The 26,078-nt window shown below is 48.7% G+C and overlaps 1 protein-coding gene across 1 annotated transcript in view; it reads left to right on the top strand.

The window, feature by feature from the left end:
• Nucleotides 1-6: 6 nt before the first annotated feature.
• Adcy1 (adenylate cyclase 1) overlaps nucleotides 7-26,078 on the top strand; it is a 127,613-nt gene continuing 101,541 nt past the window's right edge. Inside the window, exons 1-2 of the mRNA XM_008842188.3 lie at nucleotides 7-461; nucleotides 15,100-15,249. Coding sequence (XP_008840410.1) covers nucleotides 15,136-15,249 — 114 coding nt within the window. The 5' untranslated portion in view covers nucleotides 7-461; nucleotides 15,100-15,135. The remainder of the gene's footprint in view (nucleotides 462-15,099; nucleotides 15,250-26,078) is intronic.

The following is a 26,078-nucleotide window of genomic DNA, read 5'->3' as shown; positions in this document are numbered from 1 at the left end:
CCACGCTGAAGGCGCTGGCGGTGCTCAGCCTGCTGGCGGGCGCCCTGGCGCTGGCAGAGCTTCTGGGCGCGCCGGGGCCGGCTCCCGGCCTGGCCAAGGGGTCGCACCCGGTGCACTGCGTCCTCTTCCTGGCGCTGCTCGTGGTCACCAATGTCCGATCGTTGCAGGTGTCCCAGCTGCAGCAGGTCGGGCAGCTGGCGCTGTTCTTCAGCCTCACCTTCGCGCTGCTGTGCTGCCCTTTCGCGCTGGGCGGCCCCGCAAGGGGCTTGGCGGGAGCCGCCGCGGGCACCGCGGTGGCCGAGCAGGGAGTCTGGCAACTCCTTTTGGTCACCTTCGTGTCCTATGCCTTGCTGCCCGTGCGCAGCCTACTGGCCATCGGCTTCGGGCTGGTGGTGGCTGCCTCACACTTACTGGTCACAGCCGCCTTGGTCCCCGCCAAGCGCCCACGCCTCTGGAGGACGGTAAGTGCCGCCTCGCGCCCCCCATTGGGTTTGAGACACACCTGCCAGCGGGACTGGAGGTGCCCGGAGTTGAATGGGTTTCTTCCTACCGGGAGGGTGGGGAAACTGACGTTTCTAAATCGGGGGGGTGTTCAAGGTCACTCAGCAAGCTGGGGACACAGTCGAGGCTGGCACCCTCTGCCCGGGGCTCTCTTCCGAGGTAGAGTCCACCCAACGTCTCTGGGCGTGTCTGTGGAGCTGAGTCTGGGGTGGAGGGTGGGGGAATGATTGACTCAAGGTCAGGCTGCCGCTGTCCTGTCAAGCGGGGGCCAAAGCCGAATCCACCGTTCTGGGTTGCACCCATCTCCGCAGAGGGACTTGAAAGTGGGAGGGCGCGCGGGCTCCAGGCCGGGCTTGTAGGCTGGAGGAGCGCGCAGCTCCTGGACTCCTCTCCAGCTCGCCTAGAGTGCACTTGGGGCTCGCTTCTCGGTTCTGCGGACCCGAGGGAGCAGTGATAGGGAGAGAAAGGACTTTGAATCCTTACAGTATCCCTAGCCACCCTGCTGTGGACCCCGAAGGAGCAGAGTTTGCCAAGGTCACACATAGTAGATCTCCACCTCCTCTGCTCCATGGAACCTGAACTTTGTCTTTCCACTTGGGCGGCTGAGGTGGCTGCAAGGACAAGGACTCTGGACTTGCTCCGGTTCCTTCTGGACCCGGGAGGCACCTCTTCTACCAAATTACCCCCCCCCCCAAGCAGGTGGGAGATGGGGCAAGATGTACCCAGGGGTTTGGGAGCTTTGGTTGCTCCTGCCCTGCCCAGGCTTGGCCGGCTGAGGGAACATTTTGTTTTTGGGTTTGGCTACAGTTCAGCAGGAGGGACATGAAAACCAGACGGGTGGAGGAGTCCATCTAAGGGAAAAAGGTGGCTGTTGGAGCACGTGGGGGAAGAGACAAGGGACTATGGTGGGTGAGGCTGGGCCTAGAATTTGAACGGAGGAAGAATAACTGGGTGTGTATATATGAGATGGCTGTCAGCTGTGACTGCTGACCCATAGGATGAACACCTACACCCACATCCCGATGCCAGGGACCAGCACTCTGACACAGGGGGGCAATGGTAACAAGTCCATTGCTGAGCATGTATTGTAGGGCCAAGACAGAGACTGGTGTGGGCTCAAGTCCATGGGTAGGTTCTCCAGGTGGCTTAAAAAGGCTGTTGTCTTTTTAAATAAGTAATTTTTTATACATCCTCTAGGCATTTCTATCAGAGAAAGATTAAAATGGAGAGGGAGGAGTCTGCAAAGGTGCCACAAGCCCCTCCCTCTGGTTTAGAGGCGTCCCTGTTACTCCCATGGGGCCGGAAGTCGGGTGTAAAAACAAGGGTTCTTAGGTAGCAGACACTTGGATTTCCCTGCTACTAGCTCCCTATTTCATGTGAACCCCTCCTTCAATGACAGTCCCCACCCCCTGTGGAAGGACAGCCACTCCCTGCAGGGATGTTGTGAAGATAAAAAGTTCATAAAAGAAAGCATATATTGGAAATATGCTGCCTCTTCTAAATCGTTTTGTCCTCTTTGCAGTGTTCATATTCAAACCCCATATTGACAAATAAATATAAGGAAACCTAAAGTGACAGGAAGCAGGTAGTCCCCAAGGATGCACCCATGAAGTCTGTCAGTGAACTCTGTAACTTGGTATTTGAGATGCCTGAAGAAGGTGGCACTTGAGTTAGGATGTGCCGGCATTTCTGCTGCTCCTCAGTGTCTCACTGTCGCCTCTCTTCAGACCCTGTCATCCCTGTTGCACAGCCTCCTGCTGATGGTGCTGCCCCCTTACCTCTGAATCTTATGCAGGCAGTAGCCAAGAGTGCATGGAGCATAGGCCCCCAAAAGCTAAGAGAATGAATGGTGGAAGAAATCCTGCATGGGTGGCTCTTCATACAGGCGACACTGTTTCAGGGTGTCAGGTCTCCATGGGGGCCTTCAGGAACTGAGCCTTGTGAAAGCTCATGGTAGGTGAACTCCCCCAGCCAAGGAGCTGTGCTTCCATCTCAGATCCACAGGTGAGGTTCCTGTCAAGGATATCTCTGTAGAGGCCCAGAGCAAACCGGTACTTTGCACCAGGGCCTGGGGTCAAATCCTGCTCTGTGCAGAGGAACAAGTCCCTTTCCAGAGCCACTGCCCATCTTTAGGGAGGCTCTAAGGGGTTTGGAAGGAAGTCAAGGCAGGAAGTGATACAGAAGGTCACTGCCTTGAAGTGCTGTTGAGGAGGGCATTCTTGGGAAAACGGGGCCTGGGCAGGCCTAGCAACTGGCTCAAGGTCCCTACCCACAGTGCTCTGTTGGAGCACTGGAGCAGAGGAGGCAGACAGGCCTGTGCCTACTGGCTCTGCATTCCATCCGGTGCCACAGTGCCCTTCACAGCCCCACGTGCTTGCTTTTTGCTCAGGCTGAGTCGGTATTACTGTTTTTATTCTTTTAATCTTTGAAGTAGCCAAGGTCCATTGAATTTGTGTTCATTATGTGTTTTCAGTTGGGTTGCCTATCAATGTGGAGGAAATGTATTTCAGTTTCTATCAGTTCTTAACCATAGGTTGATGGTGACGGAAATCAGGGTTGTCAAGGCATCTGTGTCTTCTTGTTTCTGTCCACCATCAAAACTGTCAGCACGACTCTCTGGGGCTCATAGTGACGTTGGATGCAGTCTCTTTCCTGCTACATCCCTGAAATCTCTTGAGTCAGGGCTGAGTTCCCGGGTGCACAGGTGGCTACAAGCATGGAGCATGGAGGCTCAGGTGCTGACTCAGACAGGGGTGGGTGGGCTTGTGAGTGGTCTCTATTACCTCAGGGGTGCTGGCATAGTCCCGTGAGTTGGAACTCAGGATGATCTCTGTGCCTCGGTTTCCCTCACTGTCTTTGGGAACAAGGACCAAGTGCTCATTCCAGTGTTCTGGAACAGCTGTATCCTCCAGGTACATGTGTGGGCTGTGTCTGGCAGGCATTCCCCGACCTGCTTGCCATCTACAATCACTGACGGATGTTGCCTGCTGTTTATTGGTAGCTGCTTAAAGCAAGTCATCTGCTAGTTTGTCTCTGGCTTGGTGAACCAGAGTGAGGTGCTGGTTGGGGTTACGTGTTAAAAGGAACTCCCAGGATGCAATGGCAGGAACAGGGCAGTGTAGCCAGAGGGGCCATGCAGTTGTGCTGGAGGTCATGTCCCCATAGCCTAGGGCTTTGTGTATCCTCCATAACAAGCATGCCCCTGTGCAGCTATGGGAGCAGAGGAGTTGTAGGGCAGGACTCAGGCCCTAGTATGGACAGGAAGAGTAGTGTGGCCCCTAGCACCAGTGAGTCTCTGTTCCCACAGCCATGGGCTCCTGTCTTCATCCTAGGGGCTGCATGAGGCAAGAGAAGAACTTCTACTCTGCAGGGCACTGCTTTACTGTGCCTGGGGTCATGAGTCATGACACCCACATGCAAGCACACATGGCCACTCATGAACACAGTCACCCACTCCCAGGCATGCACCTGCACAGATACTCATATGCACTCTGTTACATTCGCATACACACATATGCTTATGCGTAGACACCCTCATGCTCTTACATACCCACCCACATATCCACACAAGCATACCTATATGCACACTCAAACTTACTGTCACCTGCATCCCTGTACATGCATACAGAGAATGCAAATCAGCACATAGGTGCACATGGCATTTGATGCACATACACATTCCCCCCTTTGCACTCTTACACTTCTTGTCCTCATGCACACTCATGCATACACAAAGCATGTTCACACAAGCATATATACATGGATACCCACTCGCTCATGCATACATACACTCAAACATGGCTGTCTGAACACTTCTGCATGCTCATGGTCATGTCACAGATTGTTCATATGTACTTTCTTTTGGATAGATGCTTCTATAGGCCGGAGATGGAGCCAGGGAAGAGCAGCTTGGGCCCCGAGTCTCAGATGTGCCTGGGTAGAGTTCTTGGCTGAGGTCTACCTCCTGCACCCACACTTCTGTGACCTTGTGTGACTTTAGGATCTGAACTGCAGTGTGGAGTCCAAGCTCAGATCTCATCTGAATCAGGGATACTGAGTGTGTCCATGTGGAGCCTAAGGGACAAAGGCACAATGACTGGGTCTGCGATCTCAGAACTCAGTGGGAAAAGGAGTGGGACCTCCTACCACTTAACTCAGGCCAAGATGGGCTTACATCCTATGTCCCCCAACATTTGGCAGTATGTAGTATGTCCCTTCTGTTGCCCTCTTTCCCTGAGGTTCTTCCTCTGCCCCTTTAATCCTCCATTTCCCTGTGCCCTCTTCTCAATTGCACCAGGACCTACTATATGTTCTTATGCTAAGGGAGCCCTACCACACCTTCTTACCATGTGCTGTGTAAGAGATGCCAGCCACAGGAGGAGGGTGGAAGACCAGGCAAGGGCTGAAGGCAGCACAGACCCTGAATGATCTCTGTTCTTGGACTGGAGAAAGGGCCAGAACCTGCATTGATGTTCAAGTTGAGTGTTTTGCTTGTCTTTAGTTTGTGATAAGGAGAAAGGTTGGAGCTATGCTGCCTGTACCCCAGAGCTCAGAACTGAGGAGACCCTGCATGCAACACTCAGCACTCCAATGTGACCTGTATGTGTATGCACACCCATGTATGTACATATGTGCTCATGTATGTGTGTGTCCTGTGAACACTTGTTAATATATACACATATATGCTCATATGTACCAGTGCATGGCCATACACATGTCTCATATGTATGTCTGTTGCATGTATCCATGTATATATGCTTCAGTATGCATATGTGTACAGAAGAGATGGTGACATCCAGAAGATGGTTCAGGTGACCTGTGGGGTGACAGGGTCCCTGGATGTCCCTGCTCCAGCCTCTGAGCTTTGCAGAGGTGGGAAATCTATACTAGTAGCATTCTGTGGCTCTGAACAAAGCTTTCACTCTAGGAACACAGAGTATCCCTTAATCAGAGTGCAGTGTTTCTTTCTCTGAAAGAGTCGCTCTGGTCTTCAGAAGTGGCCTCAGCCTGGGGCAGTGCACATGCACAGTGCTTGGCTGGCCTGGCTCCCCAGTGCTCTGACACTGGAGTGCCCTTTTCTTAGCCTCATTGTTCATCTGATTGCTCTCATGCTACATGCTGTGTGCAGTGCTCACCTGCTGCTTTGTTCTCTGTTTTCTTGAGCACTGATGATGTATCTGATAGACAGGAGGGACCATGGTCACTGACATAGTAGTCTTCGCATGTGAGGTGTGGGATGTGCATCTTGAACAAGGAGCATGGCCAGCTCACAGTGGGGTCACAACTGGGTTGAAACACCTGGCTACCTCCTGCTGTCTGGCCCTGACCATGGACTTCTGTCAGCATTAGACCATCAGTCTCAATGGTCCACTTGACCTCTTGACTCTGCACATGGTCCTTCCCTGGCAATAGGCCCTGTGGTCTCCCTAAACCTATATAATTTTTTATTCTTTGGTGGCACCTCCCCTTCCCTCTTCGCTGCCCACCTTCATGGTCCAGGGCTGAGTCAAGAGCTCTTCACCTGTGGTTGGCATCCAGCTTTCCCATGAGAAGTGTCACTGTGAGATGCCCACCTGTTCACCTGACTGTGCTACCCCAGAGGGTCATCTGTAGGTTTCTCAGTATTGTTTTCTTAGAAGCAGTGTTATCATGGCAACTGTGTGTCTGACCAAGTCTGCTTAGGAAGGCAGACTCTGGAAAGTGGTAGGTATGCACTGGGAGTGCGGGTAGCCCACTCCAGAATTCCTGCTCCTGCTGGGAAAATGAGTCATGAGCATTCTGTGGAAGTGCATTGTCCACCTTCCAGTATGGGGAGCCTGCATTGGGGCCACACTCTGAGACGTCACTCCAGGGATGCTCGGTAGGCTTTGCACTGTGCCTTTGCCCATGTCCTCCTCATAGGAAATATGTACGGCTTGGAAGAGGATTTGTTGCCTTCTGAAGGAAGCAACATGGTCTCAAAAAGGATTAGGAAAACTCACCCCTTGAACTTGTTTTCCGTGGCAGCTGTTTTCTCAGAGCTATGGGCCCTGTCGTGTGAATGATTAACTGAGTGATCATGTATTAGGAATCATTGGTTGAGCCAAAAGGTATTTGAAATTTCTCTCATAGTTCATAAAAAAATAACCTTCACATGCATTTATTACAAAATGTTTCTTGAGTACTGTCTATGAAGTGGATGCTGGACAGGGTCTTATCCAACGATCAGAAATGGACAGAGATCTTAGAGTTCAGCCAGTGACATTATCTCTTCATGGCTCCTGCTGGTGTCCAGGTGTCTGAAGGGGTTGAAGATGTAGAGACATCACAGGTACTGTGGGTGGCGCATGGGCAAGCCTGAAGTGGGGCTATCAGAGGCTCTAAAGGGTAAACTCAAACTTCCTCTTTGAGAGATTTACTTAGATGGCCACTGTGTTCCTCATTTTTCTTCTGGCCAGGGGTGTGTTGAGCTGTGTGGGGAGCTGCTTGTCTTTGGTGGGAACAATCCCTGGGGTTCTTAGCCCCCTGGTGCCTCACATCTGTCTTCTTACGTCTGGCCTTTCATTCCTAATGTTCCTGCTAGTATTCCTGTTATCAGTCATCCTTGTCTCCCTTACCATCCGAAGACCTGGCAGCATGATCTGGGGAGAGGCCCTGTTTGCTTAGAGAGGGGCTCTGTGTAGAGCAGGTGGTCAAGCGCAGCTTCTGTGTGGTACTCTAACCCCTGAGATCCCCTTGGCATTAAGTGCAAAGAGGAACACCAAGGACAGTGCTTCCTAAGTATATGTGAGAATCCATTTCCCAATCTGGTGATCACGGCTCCATGAGTTGGAAAGCTGGTGAAAGGAGCTCATGGAGAGCCATGATATTCTTGTTTTTAAAACTTGTTTTAATTTTAATCATGGAAGATTCAAACATACTCGGAAGTAGACAGACCAGCACAGTGATTCCTGGAAGGCCATCACTAGCTCCAGCATGATCAGCATTCTGCTGGTCCTCTTTCAAATGATGCTAATTCTAAAGCGCTTATTAATTCAAACCCAGAGAGCTAGTAAACAATTACATAATTTAAAAACACACTTGTGTGTGGTGTTGAAAAAGCAGCCATGGTTGGAGGAAAGTGACATATGGTCCCCACATAGCCCCTGGCAGACACCCATAGGCAGGACTGTTGTCTGGCTAAGAGCTCTGGAAGGAGCCTGACCCCCACCAACTAGACACCTAGGGGGCAATGTGAGGCAAGGATTGTCTGTGCATTTGCCCCTGGATGTGTCTTGGGCTGGGCAGGGAGCAATGTGTGGGGTCAGCCCCTTCTCTGGCAGTGGTAAGTGCTATAAACGAATGTGAGAGAGGACTCCCAGGAGCAGGCCTTGTGCTCATCCCTTCACACGTCCTTGCAACGTAGGCTGTCTGGGGACAGCTTACAGTGCTCTTCCATCCCCACAGACAGTTTGAATGATGCCCAGGCTCAGTATCTGATGCTGAAGCAGCCTAAAACACCACAGGTTGACAGCAAATTCAGAGGGCAGATTTGCATACTGGATAGGGGCAGGTACCACAGGATGATGGAATACCACTTGACCCTGCCCAGGGGTCAGGAAAGCCTCTAGGTTGAGGCCAAGTTAGGAGAGCAGTCCTGAAAGTGAGCTATCTAGAATCTATACATACGGTGGGTCATGTATTTGTACATTTGCATGTGCAGGTACATACATGTACAGCATGCCCTGCATAGGGAGCAGGACCCATGGTTTGTCAGTCTTCGATATACTGGGGCTGGAGAGCTCTGTTGAGAACTTGGGATGTCAGGAATTGAAGATGAGGGGGCAGACAGGGAGCTCAGGACTCCAGGATCTGGCCTGCATATGGTACAGGGGAGGAGGAACAGGTGCCTGAGAGTGTGGAATGTGGGGAGAGGATGTCAGTGTTTGAGATGGGCAGTTTTATCAATATGGTAGGACGTGTTTGAGTGCATGTGTGTCTGTGCGTGTGCTAGAGGGGAGACTGCCAGGGCCAGGTGCGACTGTAGTGATGTCCAGAGTGTCTGTCCAGTGCCCATTGAGGTCTAGTGTTTTCTCGTCTCTTTGTCTGGGGTGCTGAGTTTTCAGCAGGAAGCTCTTTGAGGGGAGATGCCCTCTTCACCTCTGTGAATGTGGTTTCCTTCTGCCAAGCTGCTGTCATTGTGTGTGTCTGTGGCAGTTCCCCTTTCCCGCGTTCTTTGCCCAGTTGTGCTATTTGGGAGGAGGTACGATGTCCCCTCACATGGGGAGTTTACCTCCAGAAGTGTGGAGCAGCTGTGAGTGACTGGGAAAGCTGCCAGTGTTTGCTTGCTCCTAGCCTTCATCCTGTTTTACCCAGCCATTGATTTCCATCCACTGTGTGACTCCTGGATGCTCATTTTATATTTGGGTTGTAATTCAACACCATTTTGTTTTGTTATTCACATTGTCTCAGTATGGATGCTTGAAGGCTTTTCATCTGCTCTCCTATCCTCTAACACACCCTGTCTTTCTTTGTAAGTGACTTTTAAAAACCCTTTTCCTTACTTTATGACATTGTAGGATGCTCTAGACTCATGTCATGTGTTCTGTCCCAGTCTGAGAATCAACCCTTTGTCCAGGAATCTCAGATTCCTTTTTTCATTGTTGTTTGAGACAGAGTCACGCAGGCTGGCCTTGAACTCACCATCCTCGTGCCTCAGCCTCCCGAGCGCTAGAATTACAGGTGTATGCCACCATATATAACTGAGCTCTGGTTCCTTTCCTTTGAGATTTCTAATAGACCACTGTCTGGGCTCTAGGTATCCTTGTTTTATCGGGGGCACCTTTGCTTCTGTCAGCAGAGCTAAAAATTCATGAGTATGCACATTTCTGTATATATTTGTATATAAGCCCATCTGTTCTGAATTAAGCTGAATATAATTTCTCCGGTGCCTCTGACTTTAGACTTTTACCCCATGGACCACATCAAACGCCTCCCTCACCAAGCCATAATGCATTCCTACATGGAGGAGCTAGCTCTGATGATGTTATGAGCATGGTGCACAGGTGTATAGAGATGCTGCTTGTAGCCCTTCTCCTGGAACCTGCTGCATGTGTGACTTTATTGAATTATGGATCCCTGGGAGACACTTCTGTGGACTCTGCCTGATCAGGCAAGGGCTATGAAAGCTTCTGAGCTTCATACACAGTAAGCTGGTCTGCAGTGTTTGATGCCAGTCTGCTCTGCATCCCAGTGTGGCGATGACTGAATCCTTGCAGTTAATCTGCCTCTGAGTTTTGTGAGGTGGACAGTCTGGTTTGGATAGAGGGTCTGTCCCCATTACCATGGGTTCTGGGGCCGCTGAAGGGGATTGGATAGGTGTTATAGTGCTTGGGAAATCCTGCCTTCTCATTGTCCTCATTGTATCTGTGTGCAGAATGGGGTCAGTGGCACAGACTGCGTTGGGGGAAGCAGGGAAGGCTGTGGAGCAGTTCTTGGTGCTGTCCCTGTCCCCAGAGACCCTGTCAGCTGAGCAGTTCTGCTGTGCCATGCACTGAACTTCCATCTGGCTGGATCATGAGGAATGTCCGTGACAGTCTATGACATTAATGTGATCATTGGTGTCTATACATAGCTGCCCATACACCTGGAGCAGAAGTTGTATTTGCTGTGGAGTGTGCATGTGTGTAAAGGTGAAATCAGGGCTCTTTGGAAGCATGGGAGTAGTTGAGAGGCCTTGACCACATCAACCATCCTTGACACAGCCATTCCCAAGATGGGTGTATGGAGTCTGAGGTGAAAACCCCAGAAATTTGGAAGGGATCAAAGAAAAAAAAAAAAAGACAGTTGAAGAACAGAAAAGGGATGGGATGGTTTAAAAGGATTAAAGTGCGGCTAGGCCGATGGCCAGAGAGATCATACGGATCAAGACCAGCAATCTGGCCCCTCAGTGTGCTTGGCTCTGGGTTGCCATGAAGCCAGCAGGGGTAGTGGTCGTGTGTGAGCTACCTAGTCCAGGCTGCCTTCAGGGAGTGTGGAGGTGGGATGGGAGCCAGGCCTCTCCTCTCCTGAAGATCCTGTAGCCCATGGGTACTTTGTCTTTGATAAGCTCATGGTGACCCTGTGCCACCTCCGTTATTATAAGGAGCAGGTGCTCAGCCATAGTGCTAATTCCATGTACTGGGCAATGTGTTCATTAGCTCCAGATGCCCCTTAGGCCAGGAGTTCAGAAAGCCTTACGAGGAGAGTTTCGAGTCACTGTGTGGACAGCATAGGTGGTGCTTTTGTATCAGTAGATGCAGTTGATGGGTGAAGAAGCTTTGGCTACTAGGAAGTGGGGGCTTCAGGGCTGCCAGGTCTGGGTAGGTGAGAGGCATTCGGCAGGTGCTCTCCAGTTTTCATGAGGTGTCACTTTTTCCTCGGTCCTTTCACAGAGTATCCCCTCTATGGGTTTTCCTGCTGGGAGGCAGGCCCAGTTCCCAGGCACAGGCTGCTTGACTCACTGAAGTCTTCCCCTTCGAGGGGCTCACAGGTGGTCAGCATCCTGTGGAGTGTTGACTTCACTGATGATGAAGCCTCTCAGATATCCTAAGAATAGTTGGGCATACTTCCTTTTAGGGAGGGCAGATTTGTAGCTAGTGAAAAGAGAGAGAGGAGTTGCTTCTGTCTGAGCAGGGATCAAGAAGCCAGAGGGCTTATAAGGGCACCCCTGTGCTCTGTGGAAATGGTGGGGGGTCAGGCAGCCCATTCTTGTAGATGCATGGCCTTCTCACTCTATGAAGAAGAGCTCTGATGCTCACAGGCAGGACGAGGTGGCCCATAAGGCCTGATAAGTGAATGCACCAGCTATTTTCCCCCCTTGTCCCTTCCCATCCACACTCATTCATACACTCTTAATCTGAGTGCATGTGCTCTTGGAGGATGCTGTGGGAGAAAGGAAGCCATGATCTGGGCAGATCTTAGAAGAGAGGCTTTAGTGAGGCTTTTATTTAAGGGTTGGTGTCTGCCTGCCTTTCACTTCCTTTACAAGGTGGAAGGTGGCCTCTTGTGCAGGGCCTTCTGTCGGACTCACCTGCTCAGCTGAGAGCCTGGCTCTTTCCTCTGGCCCTGCTACAGACCCCCATGGTGTCCAGTGGCTGATAAGAACTCCCGTTGTTGTCCATCAGTCTTAATAGTGTGCTACATTGTCCTGAGAGGCACCCTTCAGGCTCACCTGCCTGGCCTCCTTACTCTCACCCCTGCTTGAGGTCACAGTGGGGTACTCAGGATCACAGTGAATGTTCACAGTCAAATGGTGATGTCATGGTCACAGTGAGATGGGTACTCAGGGTCACAGTGAGATGGGTACTCAGGGTCACAGTGAGCTGTTCTTGGTCACGTAGGAAGGTCAGGGTCACAGTGATGTGTTCCAGATCACAGTGAAATGTTCAAGGTCACAGTGAGATTCTCAAGGTCACCAATGGTCTCATGGGAAGGTTAGGATCACATTGAGATACTTAAGGTCACAGTGAGACATGAGTGAGGTCAGAGTCACAGTGGAATGCTCAGGGTCACAATAAGATGCTTAGGGTTACTGTGGGATACCCAGAGTCACAGTTTGGTATTGGTCATGTAAAGAGGTCAGAGTCACAGTGAGATGGTCCATGGTAAGGGCCGGATACTCAGTCACAGCGAGATGTTTAATAGCCAAGAAATATTCAGGTCAAAGTGGCATGTTCAGGGTTACATGGACATGTCCAGGTCATAATGATTTGCTCAGGGTCACAAGGAGTCTTTAAAGAGAACATAGAAATGTTCAAGGTTGCAATGAAGTATTCAGTTCATGGTGAGATGGTTAGAGTCACTAGCATGTTTCAGGGTCACTGATGATGCTCATGGACCTGGGAGAACCCATATCATTGTATGTCTTGCCACCTTCCCTGATTTCCCAAGTGACCACCTTCCCTCTATCCCACTGGAGGAGGCTGTAGTCAGGGCAGAACACCCGTGTTAGTTACATTTTTCACTTTTCTATGACTCAGTACCTGAGAGAAACAACTTAAGAATTTATTCTGGCTCTGGTTTCAGAAGTTTCCATTTATCAGAGCAGGAAGGCATGGTATGGTTTATGTGCTGGAGTATGTGGTGGAGAATTCTCACATGGCTGTGGATCAGGAAGCAGACATGGACCATAGGCCCTAACCAGAGACATGTGTAACCTTCAGAGGCTTTCCCCTAATGGCCTACTTCCATCAGCTGGGCCTTCCCACCACAAAATCTCCATAACCTTCAACATGGTGTCACAAGCTGGGGAACCAACTACTTAAAACATGAGCCTATGGGAGACATTCCTGATTCAAGCTGTAAACTTGCCCCTGCATGGTAGCTAATGTCATCTTGTCTTCAAGGCATTAAGTCAGGTACACTTGGTCAGGTGCTTGCCTGTGGAGGGCTGTATTGTGCCCAGGACAGCTCCCCTTGGAGGTTCCAGGCAGAGGATGGCCACTGCTGGGACCCTGCAGATTCATGTTCTCCATCATCTCTCCTGGTCACTTCTTTGAGAATGGCTATCTCTAATGTGCTTTTCGAGTATATGAGGCTACTGCTGGTTTATATTTTCAGCCTCTCATTGGACATGATTTTGAGATGTCAGATTTTAGAATTAATTTATGACAGATGGAATTCATGAACTTGGAGATACCAAACCATAAGAGATTTAATGTTCTGATAACAAAGCCTGGGGCAGAAGTAATTATAGGGTGATTGCTGAAGCAAAATAATAAAATATTATCTAGTTACAATATTATAGTGTTGCCTTATTTGATCTAACCCACTGGAAGGCTCCTTACAGCTCTAAATTTATTGACTACTTCAACTGCTTGAGCTTGTGTGCTATTTTCACTTAGTAAAGGCATGTGCAAGAAACAGTCTGTGTTTGAACATCAAGTTAAGGTCAGTTGTGAGGTCTAGATGGCCTTATTTGTTAAGGAAGTCCTCAGCTCTGGTCCTCATTTTACTTTAAAAAGTTCATCTCACACACCTCAAACTTGAAGGTATCTGGAGTCTTCTCTGCTACCCAGATATGTCCCTCGTGCACCCATCCCAGCCTGGTTCTCCTACTGTCCCCAGATCAGAGTTCAGGAGTGCCAGGTACTGGCGGTGCTCCTACCAAGGCTGTCTCAGGCGTACTCCTGTTCACATAGCTCTGCCTGGTCAGCGCATCTTCCCAGTCTCTCAGCAGCTGTCAGTAGACACCTGCTCTGCCTATCTTTGTGTTTAGATTGCCCATGTTCTCTGTTTATACACTGTGCCATAGTCATGTCTGGGCTCTTTGAGGCTAATCTTGGAGGAACAGTGACATTTGGAGCCAGAGGTGGAAATGCTGTGCTTAATCAGATAGAAATTCTTTACATTGGCAGCTGACAGACCTGTATTTCCCACAGTGAAAGTAACTGATATTGGGCAGAGGTGGACATTCCTGTCTTGGGACAGCCATGCTCCTCTGTGTCTTGTGGCAAATGCCTCTCTCCAGCTCTAGTCCTGTGGCCTGTGAGGCAATAGGACAGACCAGGGGTAGAGACCTGCTGGGGTAACAGTCAGGGTTGGTGTCTGGGGTCCGAGCTGAGTCTCTAGCTGCATGCTAGATGGTGTGACAGAGCAGGAGTCCTCTTGGCCTTTGCCAGGTTGCACTCTGTCTGGTGGTGGTGGGCTTTGACTGGAGCCGGCTCAGGGAGCTGGTCATAAATGCTATGCATTCCTGGGATCGATCCTGTTCTAACCAAAGCAGGCAGTGAGTGCCCTTCTGGTACCAAAGCAGGCCTGAGTATTGGAGTTCACTGCAAACCCCTCCTCAGCCTCTAGGGGGAGTTGGGTTGCAGGGAAAGACCTCTTCTTGCTGGAGTTTACTTTGTGCTGGAATTTACTTTGTGCCCAAATCAATGATCCAAGTTTGATTTGTCAACTCATCTCCTCTGAATCTTTCTAGAGTGTTCCATGTAGCTTTGAGAACAGCCATTTCATATTCTTATGGGCATTGTTTTGCTGGGGCTGCCTTACCAGAGTGCCATAGAGGGAGGGGGTTTCATAACAGAAATGTACTGTCTCACAGTGCTGGAGGATAGGGGCCCAAGATCAAGGCGTGGGCAGGGATGGCTCTTCCTGGGGCCTCTCCTGGCCTTAGTGATGCCATTTTCTCCTGAGGCCTCACATGGTCCTTCCTCTGTGTGTCTGAGTCCTAATCTCTTCTTATTAGTTAGGTTGGATTAGAGCTCACTCTAATCATTTTGCCTTAATTACTTGTTTAAAGGCCCTGTCTCTAAATATAGTCTCATTCTGAGGTCCCAGGGGGTTAAGGTTTTAACATAAAAATTGGGGAGGGTGTGAAATTTAGCCCAAAACACTAGATGTAGCTGTAGCTCATTTCCATGACTTGCTATGGCCTTGCCATCTGCCTGGGCAGACAAAGGTGCTTGCGCCCCACGTGGCCCCTGTTCTGCTTTACTGTGGGACTGGACAGTGCTTGCAGAGCTCCTGGGTGGCTATGATTTTGGGGGCTGGCTGCAGGGGTGTTGGGGGAGGCTCTGTGTGCTCCTATGGTGGCCCATGTCCACCTGCATCTGGCTAGTCCAGGCCCTACACACTGTACCTGTTCTCTCCCTACAGCTTGGTGCCAATGCCCTGCTCTTTGTGGGTGTGAACATGTATGGTGTCTTCGTGCGGATCCTGACTGAGCGCTCACAGAGGAAGGCCTTCTTGCAGGCTCGAAGCTGCATTGAGGACCGGCTGCGGCTGGAGGATGAGAACGAGAAGCAGGTCAGTATGTTTAGAGCAAGGTGGCCCTTTGGTCATCTCTGCCTCTCTCTCATCTGTGCTGGCTTCAGTCATGTGGGTCAGTTAATGAGGGGCAGCTGTAATTGTGGAGTGCCCACCTCTGTTCCCCTTGAGCCTCAGTCTATCCTTCAGCGGCAGAGGCTGCAATACCCAGTTTCATGATGGTATCTGAGGAAGAGAGAGGAATCCGGTGGACAGATTATCTGGGTCGTGCTGCCCTGCAGGGGTTGATCTACCCCTAAGTCATGGATGACCAGGGAGAGTTGTACGTAGGCTTCTTGTCTTCCTGATGCACCTAGGTTTTCTCAGGATTGGGAGGATGAGATAGGTCCTGGGCACACTTTACCTGAACATGAATGTGCAGCTGGCCCTGATCCGCTGGCCTCAGGCATCCAACTTGTGCCTTCACCAGGAGAATCCAGGAGCTTCTCCTAGCTTAGGGTTCGCAGACCCTTGTGCACCTGTTGCTAGAGTCTCACAGTGGTTGTCCAGGCTACAAGACAGACTATCCATTTTCAACTCATTCTACTCGTTTTGTAAATAGAAGATTTTATTATATCCGCCATAAATTTAGAAAAAGTCTTCTCATCTCTAGACACTGTAACGAAATCTAGTGTTTACAGTAAAAATTGGATCTCATTGAGGAATAGAGCACATATGTGTGTTTAGTTCATGTGTGTGTGTTTATGAATATGTGGATGGGCATGTGGGGGCAGTATGTGTTTGTGTGAACAGTTGCATGCATACCTGTGGAAATACGTATGTGGACATGTATACATTTGTGTTTGTCTTTGCACATGGGCACATGCATCTGTGTGAATGTCTTCATGTGTACATATGTTGTATACATTTCTATTTATAGGTGTTTGTGTGGTTGCATGTGTGCATACCCAAATATACATGTGTCCAAATGTGTAGTATATATGTTCATATACAAATACGTGTGTGAATCATGTATGTTCCGAGGCCTCCTTCTTAGCTTCTAGGATCATCCTGTTGGCATTGACAGCTCCAGGGTATTTTCGAAGAAGTTCTTGAATGTGGCCTTTTCTTTTTTTGAGACAGGATCTTGCTGTGGAGTGCAAGCTGTCCTTGAACTCTTGATCCTCCCGCCTCAGCCTCTCAAATGCTGGAGTACAGTTGCGTACCACCATACCCATGTTGATCTTGGATTTATGACCTTCACAAGATCTAGAAGTGAATCTTTGGCAGTCTGTGTCCCTAACTTCATTCTCTGCAGAGCTGGAGCAGCAGACGCCTCTGTGGGCCACGCTTGTGTGCATCTCTGAGCGAGCCAGTTGTTTCTTTCTGATTTACTCCCCTTTCCTGTCTCCTGCTCAGAGTGCCTCCTGCATCCTCTGTTTTGGTCCGTTTTCATTTCTTTCTTGCTTCTGCTGCCTCTCCTGACTGCCTTGCTGCCTAGCATTATTTCTTTCATACTTTTTTCACGCCACCTGTAGGTAGTTTTATTTTTATGTATCCATAGTTTAATTTAATTTTGATTAATATGTATTAATTTTATATGGTAATTTATGTGGTGTAATGTGATATTTCATCATGCGTGTGTAGGAGGCACTGATCAAATCAGGACAGTTAGCATTTCCTTCCTGGTTATTTCTTTGTCTCACAGTCTTCATAACATATGTAATAGATCGTTGTGAAATACAGTCACTCTGCTATGCCAGGAACACCAGAACTTACTCCTTTTGTTTCACTGTGTTGTGGTACCTGTTACCCAACCTTCTTTTATAGCCCACCTTCTGGTACCCAGTAGTCTACATTTATGTCAACTTAGTTTTGCTCCTACATGTGAGAAAGAACATACAATATGTAGCCTTTTGGTTGTCTGGTTTATTTAACTTACTTGTTGTATCCTCTGGTTCCATTCATTTTGCAAGTGACATGATTGGTTCTTCTTGGGTAGCTGAATAATACACACAGCACGTTTTCTTCATCTCTTCATCCACTGGCATATCTTGGACGCCTTCCCCACTTCACTCTTGTGACGGGAGTGCAGTAAACTAGTCTGCCATTGCTGCTTGAGTGTGTCACCTATCTGGTTTTGCAGCAGTTCTGGGAGCAAAGCTGTATTTCTAGCTCTGTGGATGAGGAAGGCAGACTGGAGGAAGTCCAGTCTTGGTGGCATTTGGGTTCTCAGGAAGAAAGTTTCCAAATGGCAAGGTTGTCGTTGGTCTTGTTAGCCCATCTCAGTGCTCTTCACTTTCAAGGGTTTGTGTTCATGTGCATTTGTAGCTTCACTGCTGTCATTTTGGCATCTATATATTCTTCTTTTCTATGCTGTGGCTTAACATTTTGCACAGGTGTAACCACTCATATTGTACCCTGAGCTCCTCTTTGCACATTGCTCCAGAAGTCTCTGCAGCTGTTATTTAGATTCCATATTTTCAAATTTTTGTCTTCAAGTGTTCATCTAGATTTGAAATAGTATTTCCTTATATTTTTAGGGGTGTGAACGCAACATTTCCTGGAGTGTTTTCCTAAGGAGTGTGCTTCTTTATTTCTTTAAGTAATACCTCGTTATAGTCCACCCCTGTAGCACTTTCCAGGCCACAGCATCAACTGTCCTGGGGATCGATTATCAGGCCCCATCCATCTTTGGGGTGGAAAAGCAGAGCCAGGTCCAGGATAGTTAGGTTTTACTGAGTGGTTCACAGTGCCTGGTGATACTTCTTATCAGCTTTCCCACCTTGTCCTGGTCTTCCCTCCTGCCCCTGTCTCTTTCTCTGTCTTTCACTCTTTGTTTCGTCTGCCCTTTCTGTCTGTCCCTCTTTCTCTGTCTTTTCATGTCCCTCTGTTTCTCTCATTCTGTCTCTATCTCTCTTGCTGTATTTTTATGTTACTAGCTCTCTACTTGTGGGACACACACACTCTCGACTGTCTCTCTCCATTTTGATCTCTTTGTCTCTGTCTTTGTCCCTTTCTATCTCTTTTTGCCTCTCTGTTTCTCTGTATCTCTGTCCTTCCCTTTCCCTCCTCTTTAGTCACACCATAGTCTCTCCTGTTTATCTTGCCCTCCTTATTTATTTCCCTTTTTCTTTTATGGTGCTGGGGCTGGAACTCAGGACCTCAAACATGCTAGGCAAGCACTTTACCAACTGAGTTCTCTTCGCAACCCCTATGGGTTCATGTTTCTTGGTGAACCATTGCTCTGCCCTCCTCTGTATTCTGGGCATTGGGTGAGAAGCCCATTCTGCTCTTTGGCAACAGAATCCACACTGTCAGAGGCCTATGCTTCCTGGCTTCTTCCCATAGTTTAGCTGTACTTTGTATGAAAGTCATCCATGTTTTCTGTCTGGTTTCTTCATTTGTCTTAAAGCAGAACCCATCTTCTGATACTTATGTAGCACGTGAGGACTTGGCTTCAGTAAGTTTCTTTGTCTGCCTTTTGGTCTCTGAGTATTTCACATTTCCCCTTTCTGGGTGGCCTGGGGGACCTGGGACCCTGGAGACTCCTGCTACTTGCTGGCTATTCTTTTGCACAGAGCCTACTGTCTTTAGGATGGTGAATAGAAGGGTACACTAGGGGCCCAACAGTGCCTGTAGCTCCTAAGCTCAGGGTCCATCTCCTAGGGATCCCTTGGCGATGAGGGAGCATTTCTGCAGAAGTGTCCTCTGTGTTCACATGATACAGAAGCCTCCCCAAGTGGCCAGTGAGGGATGGTCAGTTCTGTTCATGACACATTTCTCTTCTGGGGCTGTTTCTTCAGCCCTACAGGCCATTAAGGTAGTAGGGTGGATGATGAGATGGAAACTGGGGGATGCTGCCTGATCCTGGGGAGCTTCTAGCTTTTGTACCCCAATTCGAGGAGGGGCTGTTGGGGAACTGATACTGGGAGGGATCCATGATTGCATCTTGACCATAGTAGGAGATCTTATGGATGAATCCTTACTCTGGGAGGGGTCAGTGTCATCTGCAGGAAATGGTGGAAGGTAATGTTCAGAAGGTCTAGGAGGTGGGGCCTGAGCAGGTGGAGCCTCAGAGCACCAGGCAGACAAGGACCCCTGGCATAAGCAAGAGAGAGGTGTCTGGACATATGAGTATGGGGGAGGGGTCAGTGCCCAGGTGAGATCCTGGGGAGAACTGCTAGGGAGGTTGGAGGTCGCTTTTCTTCATTCCTTAGGGATTTCAGTTTGGACTCAGTTCACAGAGCAGGTGTTGCACTCAAGAGACCCAGGTTTGTGCCTACCACATGAGCTGTGCTTCTGTGGCCACACTGAATCTGAGCCTATGGAGGGCAGAGCACAGAGCTGCTGTTTTAAGACCACAAACTTCCAGGTGACTACCCCCTTTGGCCACTCCTGTGCTGTCCTAGGGACCCAATGGAACTGATAGAAACCTTGGGACATTTGTGGCCCTGCCCAGCACAATTGTGCAGGGCTGTAGTGTAGACCACAGGGCCTCAGCCCTTTCCTTCTGTTTACAAATCAGTTGCCTAGATCCTGTTACAGTAGCTGTTCTTGTCCAGATTCCGTTACTTTTGATTGTGCTGACAGCTTTAAGCCTTGGAGAGAACCTCAAAATATCCTGGTTGGTAGAATCATGTTGAAATTTGCCAGCCTGGACCATTGAGGTATTTGATACTGAGTGGCTGTGTGTTTTGCCCTACCCCTTTGGCATAAGGTTATTCACTGCGGCCACCAGAGTCTGTGCCTTCTGTGGTGTTTAGTGCTGATGGTCCTGAGGAAGCAGCAGGGCTGAGCTGGGGCCTGGCCCCACCTCTGCTGAAGCCTGACTCCCCACGTTGTCTCATGCTATAAGGCCTCCATCATTGTGAATCAACACAGTGCACTTAACTCTACTTTAAAGGAAGAAATCACTTTATCTGAGGAACATAGGTGTGGCCAAGACCAGGAACATGAATTCAACATGGAATGACATGCTCCATCATGGAAGAAGTTACACGAATTTGTATGGCCATAGTGTAATACTTATAAACCAACGAATTCAGCAGATACAGTGTGACAGTCTTTTATAGGCTTCAGCTACACTGAGCTGCTAAGTGTAGCTGTACCTGCCAGAGGTTTACCTGACCATCATGAGACTATTAGGTCAGCTACAAAGGTTAAAGATAAGTGGTTGTTTTTCCAAAGGGCCTAAGATAGCCTAAGATAACTTTGGCTCTCAGTTTACAACATTCCACCTCCTTCTTCATGATGTTCTTTAATGTAGTCTTTGACGTAGAAGTAATATCTTTGAAGAACTTCAGCCCTACATAGAAGAATGTTCTAGTAGCTCTTCCTATTTTCTTTAGGCTCTCTTGGGACAGCCTAAAGCTCAGGAGGCACTGGGAGGGAAGGGTAGGCAGATTCCTGTGTTCCACTGCACTGCTAACTGCACCTTTAGAGGCCTATTTACTGGTGTGTGTTTCAGGGTGGGGGCGGGACTCACCAGAATGGTCAATATGCCTGAGGTTGATTCTTTGGGGAGGGATTTGGATATGGTGGTAAGTGACTCATCCTCCCAACTAAACAAACAAGGTGGTAAGTGACTCATCCTCCCAACTAAACAAACAAGGACCAGAGCAAAAAGGGATGTCCTATCCTCCAGGGTCTTCAGGGAATAGAAGGTCTGAGAACACAGTTATTCCTCCTGTTGGAGTTGTGAAATCTCTTTAAAAGTAAAAGTCATCTGTAAAGTGACCAGACCTCTGTTGCATAAGAGTGTAAATACTTAATTTAATTAACCTGAGACCTGAGGCTCCGATTTTAAACAACTTGAGAGGATGAGAGAATTGTACTGTAGTGGGGGCAGAGCCCGGTGGAGCTCAGCATCTTTCAGCAGAGGGAGCTGAGGCCACTACCTTTTTTGTGTCTCTTTTGACTCACTTAGAGATGCATGTTCACAGAGGACTGAGTTTAAATGCTCCCAGGGCTCATTCTGCTTTTGAATAGAGGTGTCAAAAGTGCATTCTGAAGTAGAAAAGCCTGAGACAGAGCAGAAAGAGAGGTGCCCATGAGGGGTGTGAGGTCTGGAAAAGGTGGGTTACAGACAAAACAGTCACCCAAAATAGAGAGTAGGGGCATGCAAGAGATCACTTGATGCCTACTTATTTGAAAACTCCAAGAGGCAAAATGGGCAAATTCCTAGAACAATGTAGGTTCCAAAGGTGATCCTAGAAAGCAAGCCCTAAAAATTCTACACCAATTAAAAGTAGGGACTTGAGCTAGAGAGATGGCTCAGCAGTTAAGAACACTGGTTGTTCTTGCAGAAGACCCAGCACCCACATGGCAGCACCCGCATGTAACTCCAGTCCCAGGGGGTCTGACAGCCTCTTCTGACCTCTGCAGGCATTGCACAACACAGGTGTACTTACCTACATGCAGTCAATACACATACACATAAAAAAAATACAGACTCAGAAATTTTTGCTTATTATTTTATTGTTCTATTTTCCTTTATTTACATTATAATGCTGGGGATTGAACTCAGAACTTCACATTCCCCACAAGCGCTCTTACTGATGAGCTGCATCCCAACCCCTAGTTCAGTAGTTTACAAGCATACTCAAAAGTAGAGCTTTGCAGATGAACCGTAAATGTGGTGTAGGAAGCTGTATCTCCAGCCAGATCTTGAACTGGCAGAAGAGTGTTCTTTGAGCTGAGCATACCCTTTCTGGTGAACTCACAGAGCCAAGCTAGGGTGCAGGACTAGGACAGGCAGGTCAGGGGTACATGCCAGAAGCCTGTTTACCTGTCAGATTTTCTTTAGCAACTTTTCCTGGGCCCTTGTGCTTCTGGTCCTATAGTGAACTGGGAAGGGGGTTCCTGGCTACTTGTCCCCTTGTGGTGTTGCTGTTAACACGTTGAGTTCTAGGAGAGGAACAGGTAGGATCTTTGGTTTGGGTGACTTGAGTCCTATGTGCAGTTTGTAGTTTGTTCCACAGTAACTAGGGCACCTTATAAGAGCAACTGAGGCCCCTTGACTTGAGATAGCCCCATCTCTCCTCTGGTTGGCGATCAGATACTAGGCAGGGGAGCTGATCACTTCTGTTGCCTTTTATTTATTTATTTTTTGAGCTGCGGGGTTGTTGTGGGACATCCACTCCAGCCTAGATGCTGCTCTCAAACCCCTAGCACCACACTTCTCTGTGATCTATCTCCCATTCTGTTCATCCCCAAGTGCATCAGCATTTGGCCTGCAGAAGCCACAGGGATCCAGTATCACCTGTTTGTTTTTCTGTGGTGGGTCTCAACATTGAGAGGAAGAGCTCAGTGCTAGTTGAAATATATATATATATATATTCTGATAAATGTGTGTGTGTGTGTGTGTGTGTGTGTGTGTGTGTGTGTAGTGTGACTCTCTTCCAGGGGAGACATGAATAAACATCTACCAATTCAAAAGACCAAAGTAAGGATACTACCAAATCCCAACATGGTGAACCAATGAGTTTTATGGGGGTTACTTACAGGAATATGGGTAAGGGGTAACAGGAGCAGAAATGACTCAAAGACAGATGCATCACCAAAGCCCACCCCAGCTTGGGTCACAGCTCCTGAGAGCTAGAAACCTGAAGTACACTGCACAGCCTGCAGGCAGCTCAGCGGGTTGGAGAGAGTATTATCCAGGCCACTCAGGTGGTCTGAGCCTCTTCTAGGCAGCTTGGCTGATCTGTCTTTTCCAGGTAGTTTGGCAGGTCTTTAGAATTTTCTAGGTAGCTCAGTTGGATGGACACTCTTTCAGTGGTCTTTCCTGCTTTAGATTGCTTGGGAAGGGAGTGGCCTAATGAATCTGGCCAATTTCAGGGATTTCCTGAAGCTTTTGAGTTGTTTTCTTCCTGAGCTTAAGGAGTTACCCTGAAGGATGGAAAATTTTGCCTTCTCTTAGAAACAACCTGTGTCTTAACTAGCTTCCCTCCAAGATGGAAGGTTTTATCTTGGAGGAAACTGCTACACAATACTGTCTGGGCAGAAGGCTGCACAGCATAGCCCAGAAACTGCAGGAGGCTCATGTGGACTCCAGAGATATCTACCTTGCTGTATTCCTCATTTGTCTTAAATCTGCACGGAAGTTGGAGATTGTGGTCATGTACTGTCCTTAGACTGGCTACTCCCCTTAGTTCTCTTGATGACAAAACCCATGCTTGGGAGCCACTAGCACATGATGCAGAACCCTGGTGTTCCTGGTGAGGAAGGGACTCTGTATCCCGCTGGGGCCTCCCACCATGCTGGTGAAGTCTTGGGTCTGCTCTGTGGGTAGTCTGTTGTGGTCCAGAGAGAGTGGTCTGGTCTGTTGCTGCATGTCCTGTGTCTGCTGCCTTGCTTTCAGAGAGCGGACAAACAGCCCTAGACACTTACAGCACAGTATATGAAGTGATTCATGGCAGCGGCACAGGAGCTAGTCCTTACCAAGGACTTGGGCAACACTGCTGGCGGGAGCATCTGCAATATCACCAAGGTTGTGGAAGAGCTGGAGGAGTAGAATGTGGACTGGAGCAGCCACAGGAAGGAGGCAGGCTCTGACTTAGGAAGACTGAACAGCAAGGTGGCAAGTCTCTCTAGGGTAAGGTGAGCCCAAGGACAGTATGTTAGCTAGAATCAGCTTTGGTGGTTGGTGACTGGCAGCTGACCTGAACATTGTGGTTCAAATGAGACTGATGCTATGTTTCTCATGAACATCTGGAGGAAGGCAGCCAGAAGCTGTATGTGTGGTAGCTTCAGAATTATTACTGGGTCAGCTCTGACTCTCAGTACCATGGTAGGTTACCATTAATAGAAATTTGATATAGTTTTGGAGGCTCAAAGTCTTAAGATCAAGGCTCTGGGGGATCTCTCCAGGCTTGTGGATGGTTGCCGTCTAGCTGTATCTTCCTGTAGCTGTCCATCTGTGTGTATAGCCCTGGCGTCTGTGTGTCCATCTCTTCTACGAACACCAATCAGACTAAAGTAGGCCCCACCCACCAGTGACTTCATTTTAACTTAATTACTTTCTTAGGGGCCTTATCTCTAAATATAGTCACATTGGGGTTGGGATTATATCTATGAAGTTTTCCAGGGACACACATAACTGTATTGTGTACCAAGTAAAAATCAAGTGTGTGTCTAAGAATGAGGAAAGGCTATGAGCCTAGGTGGGTGGACATAGCTGTCTTTTCCCACAGATGGCCAGGCACAAAGAAAAGAAACAAGCGTGGGCTCTCATGGAGTTGGTGGAGAAGCAGTTTGGGCTGAAGCTTAACCCCTCCCTGCTGGTTCTTGTCCATCCCTCTGGCTCATCAGCCCAGGAACAGAGTCCAAGCAGGCTCTTCACCTGCTCTGGGTTGGCAGTAGCTCATTATCTATCCCTAGGCCGGGACCAACCAGCTCTGGGGTGAATCTCCCTTCAGGATGGTTGTGGGTTACGTGCAGTGGATCTTCCTCTTAGCTCAGGTCTCCTTTGCCCTTTGTGGCTCTTCTGCTAAAGGCAAGCCATTTCCACTAGCGATTTCCAGCCTTTCACAGCACTCCCACGACTTGAGAAAGGATGATTTTGTGGTGTTTCCAACCTCCTTCTGGTTTCACTTGGTATGGATTTTAATCACCATGTACAGTGCCTGGCAGAGGCAGTCTCTCTGGTCCTCATGAAGAGGTAGGCTATAAACAGATGTGATCTCGGGGTGGGTTTATCACCTGGTCTCAGTGGTTCAGTTCTCCTAAGGCCTCTTTGCTTATAGATCCCACATGTATGTTGATGACCTTGGCAGTGAGCCTGAGATAAATCAAGGCAAGGACAGTGGGAGATGGATCTTGGCTTACAAAGTCTAACTTTGTAAGATGAGAAAGGATGAGCTTGACTGCAACTAATAGGGCAGGTGGAAAACAGCTGCCAGTGTAGAGGGCACTGATTGGTTGTTCTGGCCATGAAGAAACTTCCAGAAATGACCAGTTGTAGGAGTCAAGAAGGCACTGACTAGATCAAGAAGGAGAAAAGTGAATCCCAGTAGCACTTGTATGGTATATTGGGCAGGTCTCAGGCACATGGGTGACCAGTGTTATGGCTGGTGACTAAGCTTAGGGGGCTCACTGCCATGTAGTAGACCAAAAGCCACGGGTCCAGCTCATGAGGTCATGGGAGGGGAGGATTTCCTTGCTGTACTGCCTACCTATACTGGCGGAGAAGCAGTGTCCTTAGATGGATAGCCCACATCCCTTATTTCTCTGTATCAGGCTACTGCCTCCAGCATTACCTTCCCACCAGTATTGAGGGAGCTTTGAGCTTAGAACTCTCCACTAGTGCCTAACCCTGTAGTTTCTGCTTGCCACAGCTTAGTAACATGGGGGCAAGTGGTATCTGAAGGCCACCCTCAGTTCCTGGGCCCCCTCTGCTGCCCCGACAGCCCACCCAGGAAGGCACCCTTGAGCCCAGTTTCCCTTCTGAGATGTAGAGGCTGGTCCTCAAGCACCCTAGTTGCTCCTTGGATGCCACTATTAAATCAGAATCTTTCAGCAATGTGCAGCTATTTATAGCAGGTTCAATTTATTATCCTAACAAGGTAAATGGAACATTCGAGTTCTCAGTGTGTGGGGAAATTTATCAAGAGAAAGAATACTTTCTTTTAAGTAATATAGGATGGTTTTTAATTCAATTAAATGAATTAGTTAATTAATTTTTTTATTGAGATGGGGTCTCCTGTATCCCAGGCAGACGTTGGACCTTGTTTTGTGATGAGGAAGACTTTGAACTTCTGATCTTCTTGCCTATACCTTGAGGGTGCTGGGATTGTAGGTAGGTGTACACTACCACACTCAGTTTTACATGGTGCTGGGGATCAAACCCATGTGTTTGTGCCTACTAGGCAAACACTCTGTCAGCT

This window comes from Nannospalax galili, unplaced genomic scaffold (genome assembly GCF_000622305.1).
Source record: "Nannospalax galili isolate Female #2095 unplaced genomic scaffold, S.galili_v1.0 scaffold321, whole genome shotgun sequence".
NCBI classification, from domain to species: Eukaryota; Metazoa; Chordata; class Mammalia; order Rodentia; family Spalacidae; genus Nannospalax; species Nannospalax galili.
Note: the sequence above shows the minus strand (reverse complement) of the source record. Positions and strands in the feature narration are given on the sequence as shown.